Raw genomic sequence first — 17,148 nt, 5'->3', positions numbered from 1 at the left:
TAAAAACTCATATGTCAGAAATATAATTCAGCTTATCTATTAAGAACATAGAATTTGGAAACTAAAATGAATATTTACATGATTTAGGATGCTACTTAAGCCAAATCTCAGATTAAGAAGAACGTTTTATAGATTTGATACTTTTTTCTGATGAATGCAACAAAGCTAATTTATAATTTTAAAGCTAAAATTCATATAAACTTAGGTTAGTCTTTAAAAGATTAAGTACTAATGAGTCTGTTGGATACATATCATTTTCTGATTTATAGCTTCTTTAAATTCCTAAATAAACATAATAGTTTTAACAGTGGTATATTTATTATCTTTTTCATATTTATAATAAATTATGTCTTGTTAATTATCCTTAAGGTTCACTCTTTTTGATAGTTAAAATGATGATGAATTTGATGGGGTACTAGGTGAATCTAATGATTAAGAAAATCCTAGAGTTTTACTTTAATTTATTTTAGGGGAAACGAGCAACATAATGAATGATTTAAGATAGAGTCAATAAGAATAGTAATCGCTAGTTATAGATAAAATTAGAGAAACAGATGAGGAACATTAAGAAAATTTTCATTCTTTACAACTTTAGAAAATAAAAAAGTAAAGTTCATGTGAATAAAATTTTTAAAAAAGAGTAGAATCTGGGCTGAAAAGAGTAGAAGACGCCTAAAAAGAATTATTAATTAGCGAACAAATGAGAAGTAATGAAAAATGTGAATAAATATTGTAATACAAAAGCATTGATAACGTGAGTTAGAATTTGTTAGAAAAGTTCAATCAAAAAAGTAATTCGTTGCCAGAGTCATCTGAAAATTTTTAAAATGAAATAAACGATCTTAACCTCAGCGATGAAGATTCTAATTAGTTTTCATCTATTTCCAAATTAGATGATGTTTAGCTCACATTAACTTCAAAAGAATATCAAGACAAAATATTACATCTTTAGATTATTTTGATAAATTAAGAAAAAGAGCTTGAGAGAATACAATAACAGTAAGAAATTTTATAAAGTAATTAATTAGTTTATTAAAATATTATCAAAATAGATATTAGAAATCAATAACAGGCTATTAAAAACACTTTTAAGACTTAAATGATGAAAATGTTAAAATTAAGAATAAGTAAAATAAGTTTTCTTTTTTTTTTTTATTTAATAAAAAATTTTAACAGTAATTAATTTTATTTACAGAAATATAAGATTTTAATTTTATTAAAACTTTATTTGATTGTTTGTTGATTTCATCTATTTTTAAATTATAAATAAAAAAAGATTGATTGAATAAGAATTTGAATCCAATCAAAAATTAAAGATATTAGAAAATTCTAATAAGTGCTTGAACAAATAAGTAAGTTATATGAAGACTGTATTGTAAAGAAGAGATAAAATTCTTGAAATAGAGCCTGATCAAAAAAAATTAATTTTATCAGTAGTTGATTAAATAAATTAACTATAAATAATTTTTTAAAGCTAAGAAAATGTTCAAAATAGTGATATCAATAACTCTCCTTCAAAAATATAAAATTTAAATTGCTTAAAGGAGTAGCTTTCAAGAGTTTCAGAGTTTCTAGAAAAACAATCAGCAAAAGAAGAAAGCTTATAACACAATTTGAATAAACTTGAAGAAGAATTAAAGTAATCAAATGAACTTCTAGAATAAGCATTAAAATAAGGAGTTGAGAGTTAATAAACAATATAACAATTAAATAGTAAAATTGAGAAATTAAATTAATTTTAAGTTGAGTAACTTGATGAATTTAGAGATATGAATGAGCAACTTAAAAATTAGTAGCATTTAGTTTAATAAGAAAAAATTACTAAATTATAACTAGAAGCTGAAGTTAAAGAATTCAAAGAAAAAATTAAAGGAACAGAACAATAATACAAAGAGCAAATATAAATTTTATAAAAAGAGATAGAATAGTTAAAGCTTAAATCTTAGAATAAGAATGTTATCGCTTGCTATAAAGCTAAACTAGAAGAAAAGGATTAAATTCATGCTTAGCTTCTTTAAGAAATTTAAAAACTTCAATCTTTGATGAGATCCTCTCTTAGTGAATATGAGTCAATATAAAAGAATGTAATTTAATAATATTTTTAAATTTTATTTAAAGCTTTGAATTTATAAATAGGATATTTAATAGTATACCAAGGAGCTAGAGAGCTAAATAGAATAATTAAACAATATAATTACAGAAAAAGATAAGAGAATAAATGAGCTTATATATCAAAATTAAGATTAGTGTATCTAAATAGCATAATAAATTGGCTAAAAGGAATTTATTGTAATAAAACTATTAAAATTAATTTATTTATTTATTTAACATATCTTTTTGTTTTATTAAAGGAAAATTTGATAAAAGAGATTGATTTATGCAAGAACAATCTTGCATAGCTAGGAAATTAAAAAGATAAATTAGAAAATAATATGATGTAATTGCAATAAGAGTTAATTAAGAAAAATGAATAAAATATAAATTTAGTATAAAAGTTAGCTAAGATGCAAAATTAATTAAGATAAACTGTTTCAGCTTAAGAAAAGATAGTTAGCTAAGCTTCTGTGATGGAACAAAACTCAGGTTTATTATTTTAAGAAAAAGAATAGTTTAAAGAAAACAGGAATAACTAATATGAAAATAGCGAGATAGACAGAATACTGTATTAAGAGTATTCTTAATTTAAATTTATTAAAGTCAATAAAAATATTTACTAGTTTGGAAGTAAGCTTTTAGATATTTAATTAACTAACAATTCACTCATTTGCAGAGTTGTTGATTAGCAAAATAATGAGAGAACTAATCAATTTATTTTATTGGATGATTTTATTAAATTAGAAAGGCACCCAATTAACATATTCGATAGCATAAAAACTTATAATAGTTCCTCTAATGTGAATTCATGCTATCATCAAAGAAATTCTTCTTCTTCAAGCTATTCGTCAAAAGAAAATCCTAAGCATCTTTCTGTATTTACTTCTAGAGATAAGGAATAACTTTCTTCTTGTTCAAACACTCAAAGAAGTCTGACAAATGGTATTATAATAAAAAAGAGTCCTTTACAAGTGAGCAGAATTTCTTCACATAATTCTTAGAGATAAACTTAAAATTAAATTTGATTTATATATAAATATATTTTTATAAAAAGATAATTGCTGGATGTACATATATATTATTTATTTTATATTATTATTTCTATGAAAATAATTGTATTATATTCAAAATATTACTAAGTATTTTATACAAATGATCGTAATAATAGTAAAAAATTTAAATGATAAAAAAAGAATATTTTCGAATATTCAGAATATTCTAAATTTTACAATCTATTGTACTAAACTAGCTTTAAATATTCTATCATCAATTCTAATAATTTTACAAATTAATAAAAATTCATAAATAAAATTATTACAATTAATGTTATATTCAAAAAATATTCTAATTATATTTTTATGGTAAGAGGGTATATTGATTGGATTTACTCAAAAATAAATATATTTTTATTATATTGTTTTTAATTATTTAAATTTTCTAATTTACTTTTGTATATAAAAAATAATATAAAAGAAATTGAAAAATTAATTTTTGTTTAACTCTGAAGCATCAAACAAGCAAGAAAAAAGAAAGAAAAGATAATAATTAACTATAGCAATCACACTTACATATTTAGAATATATTAATATAAAAATGGCAGATATAAATGACAAATATGTCTTAATTCCAGGAGTAATATCCTCTATATTATTCGGTTTAGGTTACTATCAATTTAAAGAGTAAAAAAGGATTAAAGATATTGAATCATAATTAAAGAATCAAAGAATATATACTCCAGATGAATTGAAGAATATCATAGATAGAAATGAACCATTAGTTCATAAATTATTTTAAAATTAAGGGAATATATTAGTTGGTAAAAATCTCTTAGTTTAAGGGCAAATTAATAATTCAGATTGTCTTAAATCCATTCTTGATATTGATAGCAAAACATAACTAGTAGCTCGCATTAATTATGATTTTCCATACTATAATGATTAGGAAAACTACAAGATAATTTCAGAAAAGACTACTGATAGTCTGTATTATTTATAAAGAAAAGAATGTGGAATAAATTAAAGGATAAAAATATAACCAACCATAAACATTTAGAAAAAAGACACAATCTGTAAAATTAGTTTATCTGAAAACTTTAAAAATATAGATAATCAGTGTTTTGATTATACTTACTCTAAAATGATATCAGAAAATCCATCTCTTCTCAAATATACTTGGAATTTTTTTGGTAATCTAATTGCTGGCATAGCAGGATTACTTTTAAGAGAAAACTTAAATCAACATTTATGCTTTAAAATAAAAATTGATAACTGTGAAATCGGAATAAAAAATAAAGGTATTATAAGTGTTTTAGGTGATGTTATATATAACAAAGATAAAGGTGAATTTAGTATTTAAACACCTGTAAGACTTATGAAAAATAAGCTAGAATACCTTTAAATACTTAGGAATTAAATAGAATCTAAAGATACACTTAAGATAATATTATTCTTTTCTTCATTTGTTTTTTCTAGTTTTGCTTTAAGAGGACTTTATTTATAACTGTAAAATAAAGATTACTTAACAATATTTGGTAGAAGATTTAAAGTCCCTACATTTATTGTAAATGGTATGAGAAATTTAAGAGCCTATCTTAATAAAAACAATTCTCTATAAAAAATTGGAAACTAATAAATAGAAGTCTAAGATGAATAAAATAATAAAGCTCTAGAAATAGTATATACTTAACCAAGAGAAGAGATGGAGTGTATCATTTGCTACTAAAAATCCAGAAGTGTTATTTTACGTCCATGCTTGCATTGTTCTATGTGCTAATAGTGTTATAACGTTCTTCCCAAAAAAGAATGCCCAGTATGTAAAACAAGTATTAAGAGCGAATTGAAGATTTATTAATAACCTAATCCCTAAGTTAACAATGTAAATTCTAATGTAAATGATAAAGATAAAAATAAAAAATGAGTAATATAAAAAAATTATAATTTTATAAACAATTAAAATACATAAATAGAATAATAAATTAGTTAAATAATTAGAAAATACATTCATTATTTAAATAGTTTTAATCTGTAAATGTTTTAGCAAATTCTAGAAACAAATTGAATTTTAATTTTATATTATGAGTAAAATTTAATATATTTATTGTATTTTTTCAACTTACATTACATAAATTTCTTTGATTAAAATCTTAAAAATTACCTTAAATTTATTTTGTTAAGTTATAATATTTATCTAAAAAAATTAATTTATTTTAATAATTTTTAAGCTGATTATTAATTGATTAGCAAATTCTAGAAATAAATAGTAATTGGTTTTGTATTTTAATTAAATAAATGATTAAAATTTAATATATTTTAATTAATTACCTTTAAAATAACTTTTTTAATAAAAAAATATTAATGAAATTAAAATTAAGATTGAATTTATTTTACTCAAAATAGTTAAAACAAATTTTATGTTGAAATAATTTTAGCTAAATATGTAAATTAAATTTAAAGAAATATATGATTAAAATATTTAAAAAATAAAATTTTTTTGCAAAAAAATAATATTTTTTCTTAAATAATTATTTTATTGTAAATAATTGAATTTTTTTTAATTTAAACAGAAGATCATAAATGCTTTGTCAAATACTTTTAAATTACCAGAAAATCTTAAAGACACTTTGTTAATGAATATTTTTGTTTGTTTGTTTTGTGTATTGTTAAATGCAATTTGAAAATTAAAATTTGAAAATAAGTAGATATATCAAATTAATTAAATGATTATATTTCATTGATTTTACAACTATCTGTCCTTCCTAATCAAATTAATTAAATTTTTTTTTCAATTTCAACTTAAATCAATAATTTATCAAATTATATCTAAAAATTATTGGTAAACATTGTTATTCAAAATTATACATTATCAAGCACATAATTTTTAAGCGGAATAAGGCGAAAACCTAAGAACAACAGTTTCATAGTATTTTAGGGTCAGCCATAATTAGAATTATACAAATAGTCTTCTAATTTTATTGATCTTTAATTAGAGCTTTTTGAACGTTAAAAGAAAATTTAATAAAAAATTATTTTAGTTTGAAAGTAAAAACTGTTTTTAATGGCAAATATGTATTTTAGAAACTAAAATAATCTTATTTGTGATTTCTTGATAGGAAGCAAGACTTCTTTTTCTATTTCACCATGTCATATAGCAGAACATTACGATGAATAAATCAGTAATGTAAAAGATAGCTTTGATACCCTCTAAAAACTCACTCTCAGGATAGATTTAGGAAGTCCATCACTTGTCACTGTACAATTTATTAATTAGCATAATTTTTCTTTAAAAAAGAAAAAAAAATGAAGTAACAAGAAGTTAATTTTATATAAAATAGAGTATAAGAATAATTATGACAGAGTAAGAGGCAGCAGAAAAGAAGTTTACGTTATTAGAAGTATTAGGAAACTAATTAGGGGAAAATACTGAATTTTAAAGACTTTTGAGATTAGATTCTATACAAGATTAAGGAGGAGAACTATCTGCTTATGGAGCTTCTTTAAAAACACTCCAAACTCAAAAGATTAAAAAGTATATATTTTTAATTGAATGATTAATCCTAAAATTATACCAAAATTATTATAGTTAAATGAAAGTTCAAGTATATGGTGTCACTAAAGTTCTATAAATATCTTACCTTATAAATAAGAGTGAGTTTTTAAATAATAGCTCTCAAGAATAAAGCTAAGATGGGTGTTTGGTAATGTATTAAGATTAAAATTTAGATAAGAATATAGAATTAGAATAAGTAAAATAAATATTCTTTAGGAGTTATAGTTTATAAAGTTAATTCTTTTTATATTAATTTAATAAAATAAGGGCTCTGAGGAGTTTAAAAAATTATTTGATAGCATATAAATATATGGATATAGTCTCTTTCTAAGTCCTCCATCGAATTAATGCATACATTTGCTTAATATTTCTAATTTATTTCAGAAAAACAATAGAAAGGAAGAGGCTATTGAGACAGATATAATTTTAGGTTATTCATTAATGTCATAAAGAAAGTATATTTAAGCAGCAGAAATATTCAAAAGATGCAGTCTTTATTTTTATAAATAATATGAGAATACTGCTTAAAAAAAAAACAATTTATAAGAAAATTTTTAATCTACTCCTAATTAAACCTTCCAAGATACTTCAAAACCATTGATTTTTTCTCCAAATTAAAAAAATGGTAAATAATTTATTAATTAAATCGTTTTACTTTTCAATTTAAACTTATAAAATCTTTATTTAAAGAATTTAATGAAGATACGTTTAACTAAACAAATATCTTTAGTAGCACTAACTATTAAGGATGTGGAACTAGTAATTAAAAGCTACTAAGAGCAGCAAAGTTAGAATTGCTTGTTGCTGATTGTATCAGATAGCCTTAACTTCAAAATTAAAAAGTATAGGCTTATTTAAGAGCCACAGAATACTTTTAAGGGTAACGTTTAAATATTAATCTCTCTCAATAAAATGCAGATCCATATACAAATATCTTAATATTATGTCCCTATTTGTGCAAATTTCTTTTGAGAACTCTTGATGAGAGAATAGATCCTTTAAGAATATCTGCAATTAAAGGGATAGAATTTTTAATTGAGAATTTAGGATGCACTATTAGCAGTTAGCTTCCTTAGATATTAAAATAAGTCATTCTTACATATCCCTTGATCCCAGCTTTTTCAATAGAGCCTAACAAACAATTTGATGAAGAGGATGATTATTAAGAAGAAGATGAAGAAGATAATGAGGATATTATTGATAGGTATGAAGAAGGAAATTTTTAAGAAATAGAGCATGAAATAAATGAAGAAGAAGACTAATTTGCTCGCTAAAATAAAAGGCCAAAAAAAGCAAAAAAAGGAAATGGCTTCAATAATTTTCCAAAATCCTTATAATCCCAAGCTTCTATAAATTAAAAAGTGATATTTGATATGTACCATCATTTGCTAGATCAGTTTTTAAATTTGTTAGCATCAGCATCTTCTTAAATATTGAGATCAATATTCAATGATGTAATTTCCACTTAGCTATTTAATAACGAGGTTGCTCATGATGTTAAAATTTATTTGTGTAAAATCACAGATAAAATTATTAGTATATGTTAAGGAGATCTAACTGTAACACCTTAATTCATTACTAATATGATGAATTATCTTTTAAATACTCAATAACAATAGCAGTTTACAAATTAATTCAAATAGCATTTGGAAAGGACTTGGGATAATATTAAATAAAAGCTTCTTTCAAACTTAGAACTTTCACAAGCCAATAAAATTATTGATTTAATTTCAGAAAACTTGTAAAATATACTTGATAACTAAGGAGAAGGTGTTGAAAAATCATCGAAAAGAGAATCGTAAATAGACTAAGATACAGAATTTAACTTTTGGATAGAAATTACTTCTATTGTACTTCAAAGAGAAAAGAGAACTTAAGAAAATTTACCAAGTAATTTTGCTCGCTATTATAAAAAGCTAGAAATGTCTTAGGAAAATTTAAATTTAAAAATACTAATCCATCCCTACTTATAAATTTTAGAGCTCACCTTAGCCCACCCTTAAGGAATAGATACTTTTAAGCTAATATGGTCAATAATTATTGATATCCTTACTTCAGCCAGTTCTAAATAATAAACTGAATACACTCTTGGTGAAGTCACTTACTCAATTCTGAATAAAACTAAGCAGTTTATTGCAAACCATCCTCCTCCTGTTTTACAATTAGATGCATTAATAATTATCATTTCCTCCCTACCTCAAGTAAACATAATAAATACTTAAATAAATTTATTTTTAAAAATAAACTAATTTATTTTAATTTATCATTAGAAAGAAATAGATATTGGTTTGAAAAGAGAAATGCTTGATTTTTTACAAATTATCTTAGGATATGTCCCTCACTCTATATTTGAAGAAATTTTTTTTCTTGTTGATTGTTTAATTGAAAAAATTGATTAGCTTGACTATAATTTAATAGAAAAAATACTCTCTGTTTTAATTGACCAATATACTATGAAAAACAAAACTTAAAAGAAAGTGGCTTCCAATTTCATCTCTAAGATAATGAAACCTGAGTCTCAATCAAAACAAATCAATTATTTTTAATAGATATTGGAAATTTGTTTAGTAAAAAATGTAGAACCTTACAAAGATGATCCTAGTTCTAGTGATTTAATTTAAGTTAAAGGGAAAGCCTAAGTAATCAAAACTAGACAAAACAAAAAAAATACTGATACAAAGCAGTTTGAAAAAGATTATGATATTTTTATTGATAAGCTATCTTTTCTCTAAGATTGCTTAGATCATTTAAAGTAAACTCATTTTGTGGGTTTAATAAGTAAAAATCAAGACTCAGTAATCTCCGATTCGATTATCAAGCTTATCAACAGTGGAGACTCCAGAGTTAGAATGAAAGGTTTTTCTATTATCAAAAAGATCCACGAGCATTTTGTTGAATTAACTGAAGTATAAATTAGATAAATAGAAAAATTGCTTGGAAATTATTTAAATAGTTCATTTTTATCCAAGCAAAATTAATTTGCACCTTCTTTTTAAGAAGAATGGTATAACAGGTAGATTAGTTTAGATTATATTTTGGTTTATTTTAATACTTATTAATAAATTTAATAAAATAGTTCTAAAAATGAAAGTGATAAAAAATCTATTTAGGGTAATAAAAATCAAAGTAAAATTAGCACGAGTATGAATTCAAAATATGATTAAAGTGCTTAGCTAGATTAAACTATTTTAAATAAGCAGCAAAAAGAAGAAGTTGATTAGAGTAAGGCAAAAAAACGTGTATTTTCTTTTGCAAAAATTATGATAACAAAGTTAATAATTGCTTGCTTAAAAGCTTCTTTTGAAAATTTAAAAGATCCAAAATAATAATTTAATTCTCTTGTTCTCATGGATTAGTTTTTTTAGAATTTATTTGGTGGACCTGATCTTGAAAGTGAATTGAAGTTTGCTAATTAGGTTCTAAACCCGAACAAGCATCAAAAGACTTAAAAAAAAGTACAGATTCTTGATTTAGAAACTTACGAATTCACTATTGATTAATATTTCGACTACGATAATGAGTGGTATCTTCATATGAGGTTAAATTAAATTTTAAAATTCTGGCCCCTGCTTTAAAATCTTGTTAACTCTCCATGGAGTAATATCAGAAGTTTGACCTATGGTGTTATCTGCAACTGGGTATTTTTTTAATATTATGAAATTGTTTAAATTTAATAATAATTTTAATGAACTTATTAGGTTAGGGCAGACCTCAATCACTATAAAAGTTCAAACTAAAAAAAATTTCTATAAATTTTATTTAGATTGTTGCTAAGTTTACTTTAGAGTAAAGAAAGTGAATGTAGAACTGGAGGTTTAAATATTTTAGGATCTCTATGCGGATTAAGTTATAATTTTGACGATAAAGTAGATGAAATGAAAAATTATCTCCATTTTTTTAGAAGACACGAAAATTTAATATCATTAGCTATTTGGGAAACAGTTTATGACATTTAAAGTGATTGGGATGTAACCAACTAAGCAGCAGCTATGATTATAATTTAAATATGTGCTCCTAGAGATTCTATAAAGCATTTTTTCAGACTTAAATAAGAAGGTATTTTATATATATTTCTTAATTTTATGATTAAATATTTATTATAAATAGATATCAATATGAGAAGCAATTATCACTCATACAGCTAAAACAATATACATTCTCATTTATCTTCTAAAGAAAATAGGTCTACTACTCCTATAATTTTTTAGGGAAAGGAAGAAGATTAGATAATAAATGACTCTGGAATTATGAATAGATCAGTCAAATAAAGTAATCATCAAACTAGTTAAAATTTATTTATTGGAAATAATGAAAGTACGCCAAGTCGCGGCATGTTTAATTAACTAGCAGCAGAAGATGATAAATAAAGCAATTTATATAATAACAATAATATCTCAAGTGATAGTATAGGAGCTGATTAGCCTTAATTATAGAGTGAAGAGGAGCTAAGTGAAGTAAATTTAGATTAGGAAGATAGCTAGGATGGAAACTTAAGCAAAAACTAGAATTAAGATGGTCTTTTTTGGTTTGATACAGCTTCTGAAAAAGAAATTAGAGATATGATTTCTATGTTTAAAGGAGAATAAAAACCACCAGTAACTTTATGGATAGAAAGAGATACATATAATACTGAGCATAAGTAAAATCATTAAGTTAAGAAATAAGTTAAATATTTTTTTTTTAAAGGCCTGAGGGGACAACTACAACTGAGGTTATTACTTATACTATGAACGAAGAAGAAGATGCTGGTATATATGGATACTTTGATGAGGTAGGTTTAAATTAAAATAACTAAAATGGTTCTTCAAATAATAGCAACAATAATAATCTCAATAATATTACAGAAGAATACATTTAATAGCAGCAGTAGCAATTTTAATAAATGAAAAAAAATAACAATTTAGGACTTGATTTTTTGTAGGACAGAAGTAAGGAAATTAAATTATTTAATAAGCAAGAAAATAACAATTCTGATTAGAAAATCGAAAGAAAATTTGAATAGGCGAAAGATAAGTAATTACCTTAAAATTAGAACATTTAGGGAAATTAATAAGCATAAATTTAAGGAAATGCAAACAAAAAGTTCAACAGGTTTGATGATGAAGATTTAGATTATGATAAGCTTGGAATTATTGAAATGGAAGATGATGAACATTTTATTGATGATTATGAAAAAAAATACTAAGAATATAAGAGACATAAAAATCCATCCTAGTTTAATAATAATAATTAAAAAGCAATGTCAGACAGTAATAGACCTCAAACTGGGAGATAAGTATAAAGAAATTCTTAGTCTAAATAATAAAATTTAGTTGAGGATACTTAGTAGCAAGTTAGCAACGAATTGCAAAAAATTTAAGGAAATATAAAAATAGAAAATGTTGAAAGTAATGAAAAAAATAGTAATTTCAGTAAAAATAATTTATCTTTAAGCTAAAATTAGCAAAATTAAATAAAAGAGCAGCATTTAACTGGAAGTGATTCAAAAAATAAAAATATAGCGACAGATAACATAAACAATAGTAAAGTTAATTAAGGAAGCTAGGAATTATAAGATAATCAAAATTAAAAAGATACACTAAAGTTTTATAAATAGCAAACCAAGCAGGATGGTTCACCATCTACAAATTCAAATGTTCTCGAATAAAAAAAAATTTAATAAAATGATCAGATATAATCATTTGAGAAAAGACAAAATAAAAATTACTAAGATTATGAATACTATGAAGAAGATTATAATGATGAGGAATAACAGTACGAAGATGAAGATGAAGAAGAAATAGAAGAGGATATATAAGAAGATGATACTGAGTAAAATTCATAAAATGGCTAATATAACTAGAACTAGTATTAAAACTTAAAATATAATGGCTTTATTAAAATAGAGCACAACAGTAATAAATAGCAAAATCTTACAAAAAAAGATAATTCAAGATATGCTTCAAATTATACTAATGTTACAGAAAAAAACTCACAATAATCATCTTAATAATAAAATAGCTCAGGAAAGAGATTAAAGGATGATTTATAACCAATAAACTGTGTAGAGTCTGAAGCATAAAAGCAGGTTTTATTTAATTAAAGAATGCATTTCAGAGAAGCAATAATGAGTGATGAAAATAAGGAGTCTTTAAGCTATACTTAGAGTTCTTAGCCTAATCAAAAAAGGAGAGATACATTTGAAGTAACTTTAAGTTTTTCGGACAGTAGTATTTTTAGAGATGAGCACACTGACAAAACTTTAACAAAAGAAGATGAACCAAGTTAAATTTAAATGCAATAATAGTTTTTTAATAATAAAGCATAAGATACTGGTAATGCTGAGAATAATTTGGCTGACAGTTCTTAAAAGTAAAATAACAGCTAAAATTTAAGTAACTAAATCCAATAGCAGAATTAATAATAAAGATCTTCAACTCCCTAGAATTAGAAAGGATAGTAAATTTAAATGAATAATTACTTTGCTAACTAACCCTTTGTATAGCCTTAATAAATAAAACAAGAATAATAAAACAGTAAAAATAGCTACAAATAATCCAACTAAAATAATGTAGTAAAATCTTAATCTCCAATCAATCATAATCAAACAATAAAAGCACCTATGTCACAAAAATAAGATAATGATAATTCTAACATTTTAAATAGAACTTCACCTCTACCAACCACTCACTAAAAGAGTACTGATAAATAAAATCTTCCTCCTAACAACACACCAAGAATTAATCAACCAAGTAAATCTCCTGTTCATGCATAAAATATTTAAGAATCTAATTTAAATAAATCTAAATTAGGAAATAATAATTAAAATCATTATAATTCAAACGAAATTAGTGTTTCTGGATAAAATAAAAAAAATAATAAAAATACATTTTCACCTTAAGAAAGAGGAGATGTTCAGATATTACAATAAAAGCAGTAATCACCTTATAAATAGTAAGTATAAGAGACAATAGAAAAACAAAGATTAAACTACCATCATAGCAATGATTCAAATAATTAGACTGAAAATACCTAGCTCTAGCTGTTAAATGCTATTTAAAATTAATCTCAACATAACAAATCATTTTAAGGAGGAAGTAAATCTCCATCTTCAACCAAAAATCAATAGAAATAGATTAGGTAGTCACCTACATAAAATACCTCAAATTAAAATAATTAACTGCTAAAACATTTATTAAAGCACCCTACATCAACTAAAAACTAATAGTTAGATATAAGTGATGAATCAAGTTCCAAATAAAAATCTAAGTCGAGATCTAAAGAAAAAAATTAATAAGGATAATAAAGGTATTAAGCCTTCTAAAATAATTTAGAGTTAAATATCGTACAAGGCTAAGAGTTTATAGTTGCTTCTAGTGCCTCTTCGAAGAGCTAGGGAAGGTCATAAAAAGTTGATTTTTTTAGAAAAAATAACCAATATTAAACGCTTTCTAACTCTCATTCTCCATATTAGACAATGAATATCTAAGCTGGTGGAGGCTCTTCTTCTACCAAACATTAAAAGTCTACTTCAAAGAGTAGATCGAAATCAAATGGTAAAAAAAGGAATGGTTAAAAGACAACATCAGTCACTCCAAGCGGTTTCTTCAAAAATAGAACTCCTTCGCATTCTCCACCAACTTCCACTGGTAAAAACAATATTTTGAGTCAACTGAGATTGTAAGGCTCAAACAGTGGTGGTAAGTCGAGATCATTAGAAAAAAATACAAGTAGTAACTTAAGCTCTACTTTTAATAATACTATCTCTAGTGTTATTAATGGAATTAACAATAATAGCTCTACAAATCCTTGCAAACCTCCCTTGAAAACTAATAGTGCCAATATTGTAGCAGGAAACTGCTTTTAGAATACTGTCTCAAATTCTAATAAAAATAATTTAAATCTACATAGCATTGATAAATTATATAAAACAGACTTTTTAAGCAGGTTGCTTGATTCTACAAAATCCAATGTTTCTTCTAAAAAGACTACAAACATTACACCTAAATCTTGTAAAACAAAAATATCTAGCTCAAGAAACTCTAAATCTAAAGAGAACAATAGCAGTTCTATTTAATGCGCTAACAACCAAAGCTACTATAGCAACTAAAATAACCCCAATTCAATTACCATAAATAGTTAATCATACAATAACATGAGTAATAGTAACTTTTCATTTGCAGGAAACCATTAAAAGGATAGCTACTCTCCTTAGTAATCAGCTTAGTTTGATGATGAAGTCCACTAACAATTTTCATATGATGATAACGCCTATAGTAATATGGGTGGAGGTGATTCTAAAAACTGCACTCTTGATCTTGCAGATGCATTTTAAAATTTCGATAACCAACACATGATTCCTCTTAAACAATAATCTCTAAATAATACTTAAAATATTTCTAATTAAAATATAAATGACCAATCACAATAAAAATATCTTATTGCTTAAATAGCTTAAAAAAATAATTAGCTTACAAATAAATTATAAGTAATGCCATTAAAATAGAACATCTAAGCAAATGCTAATTAATAAATAAGATCAAGCAGAAGAGGTTCTGAAGGAAACTGCTTTCCAGTCTAAAACCATTTAGATATTTAATAAAATAGCTTTCTTCAGTACTAGTAACCTTTACAATAAAATTTTATAATTTAGCACTAGCAGCAATAAGTAATATTGTAAAACTAATATTACCCATAAAAATCATTAGAGAATAAAGAAAATCATTTTGAAAACTCAGCAGATGAATTGTTGGATGTTTTAACCAAATAAAGAAATCAAAGAAGCACTTCTGCAAAATCAAAAAAAAGAAGTACTTCTGGAGGGAAAAATTCTTCTTAATAATCTTAAGCGAATTCTAAAAATACTAAAGGTCCTTCTAATTCATCTAATTCTGCTAACAGAGTAAAAGTAGTAAGCATCTCTTAGCAGGGTTAAGAAAAACTTAATAAATTCGAACCTTACAAATAACCTCTTAGTCCTAGTAGAAAAAAGAAATTATCTCCTAATTAAAGACCATAGTCTAGCATTTATTAACATAATGTTTAATAAATTAATTAGTAGCAGCAGCTCTCTGTTTCTTCAGTTTTGAATTCAAACCATTTTTCTTCGACATCACAAGACTCATCATACCTTTAGGGTTAGTTAAAAAATAATTTCAATCAAACTGCTGCAAGCCAAACAAGTCATAATAATTCATTTTAATCATATAATAAACCTCCTTTAGTTAAGAAGTAGTAATAAAATAATAGCAGAGAAAAAGAAAGTAATTTATAAAATTCAGGAATATTCATTGGTGGAAACGCATAATAATAAATTAATCAAGCAATTAGTAATAATAATTCTTTTTATGTGTAAGAAAGAAATCCAATAGCTTAAAAAAAGAAGAAAAAGATTTAATTTAATTAGAATCACTCCTTCGACGACTCATTAATTAACACAACTTTATGAACTAAAAAAATTTCTTTATTTCATGGCATTTTTTAAAAATATTATAAGTGTAAATAAATATGAATATAATAATAATTAGTAAATAAATATATAAAGTGTAACTATAAATTTCCACTTCTAATTAATTAAAAAATATATTCTATTTTAAACATTTTTCTTTATTAAAATGGATATTTACTATTAATTAAATTAAGTTAACATTACTTAATTCTTCATTAATTTTTGTATTAATTAATACTTTTCTGTTTTATAGATATTGTAAATTATAAAATAATAGGCAAATTTTCTCAATCAAAAACTTATTTTTATTATAATAAAATTTAATAATAAAAAGTATTTTTTAATTCATTATAAATCTATTCTAAATAATACATAATAAATTTGCCTATTTAGTCCAAACGAAAATATAATTTTGTAATTCTAATGAAGAAATTTGTCTTGCTTTAGCAAATGTTTCATCAAATTTGTAAGAAAATTCTGATTTGTAATCTCAAATTTATAGGGGAGTGACTCTTGAATCAATAATTTTTTTGATAAATTCTGAATATATATTTTGGCTCAAGAGTCACACACTTTAAAAATAGTGCATTATTTTCAATTAGCTGCGTAATATTAATTAAAAATATGAAAATAAAGGCTCGACTAAGAGTACAAATTTTCAAATTATAACTTTTGTATGTAGTTTATATGTTAAACAAAAAATATTTATCAATTATATTTAAAAATTATTTTATATTAATTTAATAATAGAAATATCATTCACATGTTTTAAAACTATTTTTATTAACACCTGTACTGAATGAATTATTATTTAAAAATAATTTGAAAAACTCTTGAACCTTAAATTTGTGTCATGAGCCGACTCATTTTAATTCAAGCAAATTAATTACCGTAAAAACTGTAAACGCTATTCTTAAATAAAAGAATGAAAAATTTAGAAAAAATACTAAAAATGAGTTAAAAATTGAGTATTTTTAAAAAATTAGTAAGCAATTTTATTCAAAATAAATTCTAGATCAATAATTTATATAACTAAATCCTTAATACAAATATAGTTTAATCTTTTATTTTGCTTTTCAAAT

At 23.6% G+C, this 17,148-nt stretch overlaps 3 protein-coding genes across 3 annotated transcripts; 2 read left to right on the top strand and 1 right to left on the bottom strand. All coding sequences in view use genetic code 6, as the record gives it.

Moving 5' to 3' along the window:
- Positions 1–11: 11 nt before the first annotated feature.
- Positions 12–3,119, top strand: TTHERM_00529960 (hypothetical protein; the record flags this gene model as incomplete). Its single annotated transcript, XM_001032707.1, has 6 exons — positions 12–310; positions 370–999; positions 1,053–1,127; positions 1,277–2,084; positions 2,137–2,289; positions 2,352–3,119. The coding sequence occupies 6 exons, from the start codon at positions 12–14 to the stop codon at positions 3,117–3,119; spliced, it is 2,733 nt and encodes a 910-aa protein (XP_001032707.1).
- Positions 3,120–4,328: 1,209 nt separating this feature from the next.
- On the bottom strand, positions 4,329–5,093 carry TTHERM_000529959 (transmembrane protein, putative; the record flags this gene model as incomplete). Its single annotated transcript, XM_012799548.1, has 1 exon — positions 4,329–5,093. The coding sequence occupies one exon, from the start codon at positions 5,091–5,093 to the stop codon at positions 4,329–4,331; it is 765 nt and encodes a 254-aa protein (XP_012655002.1).
- Positions 5,094–6,147: 1,054 nt separating this feature from the next.
- On the top strand, positions 6,148–16,066 carry TTHERM_00529940 (hypothetical protein; the record flags this gene model as incomplete). The annotated part of the gene is made up of 10 exons (XM_001032705.2): positions 6,148–6,342; positions 6,425–6,618; positions 6,673–6,835; positions 6,907–7,264; positions 7,330–8,840; positions 8,910–9,652; positions 9,716–10,277; positions 10,338–10,695; positions 10,747–11,278; positions 11,326–16,066. The coding sequence occupies 10 exons, from the start codon at positions 6,148–6,150 to the stop codon at positions 16,064–16,066; spliced, it is 9,357 nt and encodes a 3,118-aa protein (XP_001032705.2).
- Between the last annotated feature and the right edge of the window lie 1,082 nt (positions 16,067–17,148).

This window comes from Tetrahymena thermophila (assembly GCF_000189635.1).
Source record: "Tetrahymena thermophila SB210 genomic scaffold scf_8254459, whole genome shotgun sequence".
Taxonomy (NCBI): domain Eukaryota; phylum Ciliophora; class Oligohymenophorea; order Hymenostomatida; family Tetrahymenidae; genus Tetrahymena; species Tetrahymena thermophila.
The sequence above is the reverse complement of the archived record's forward strand: the minus strand, read 5'-3'. Positions and strand labels throughout refer to the sequence as shown.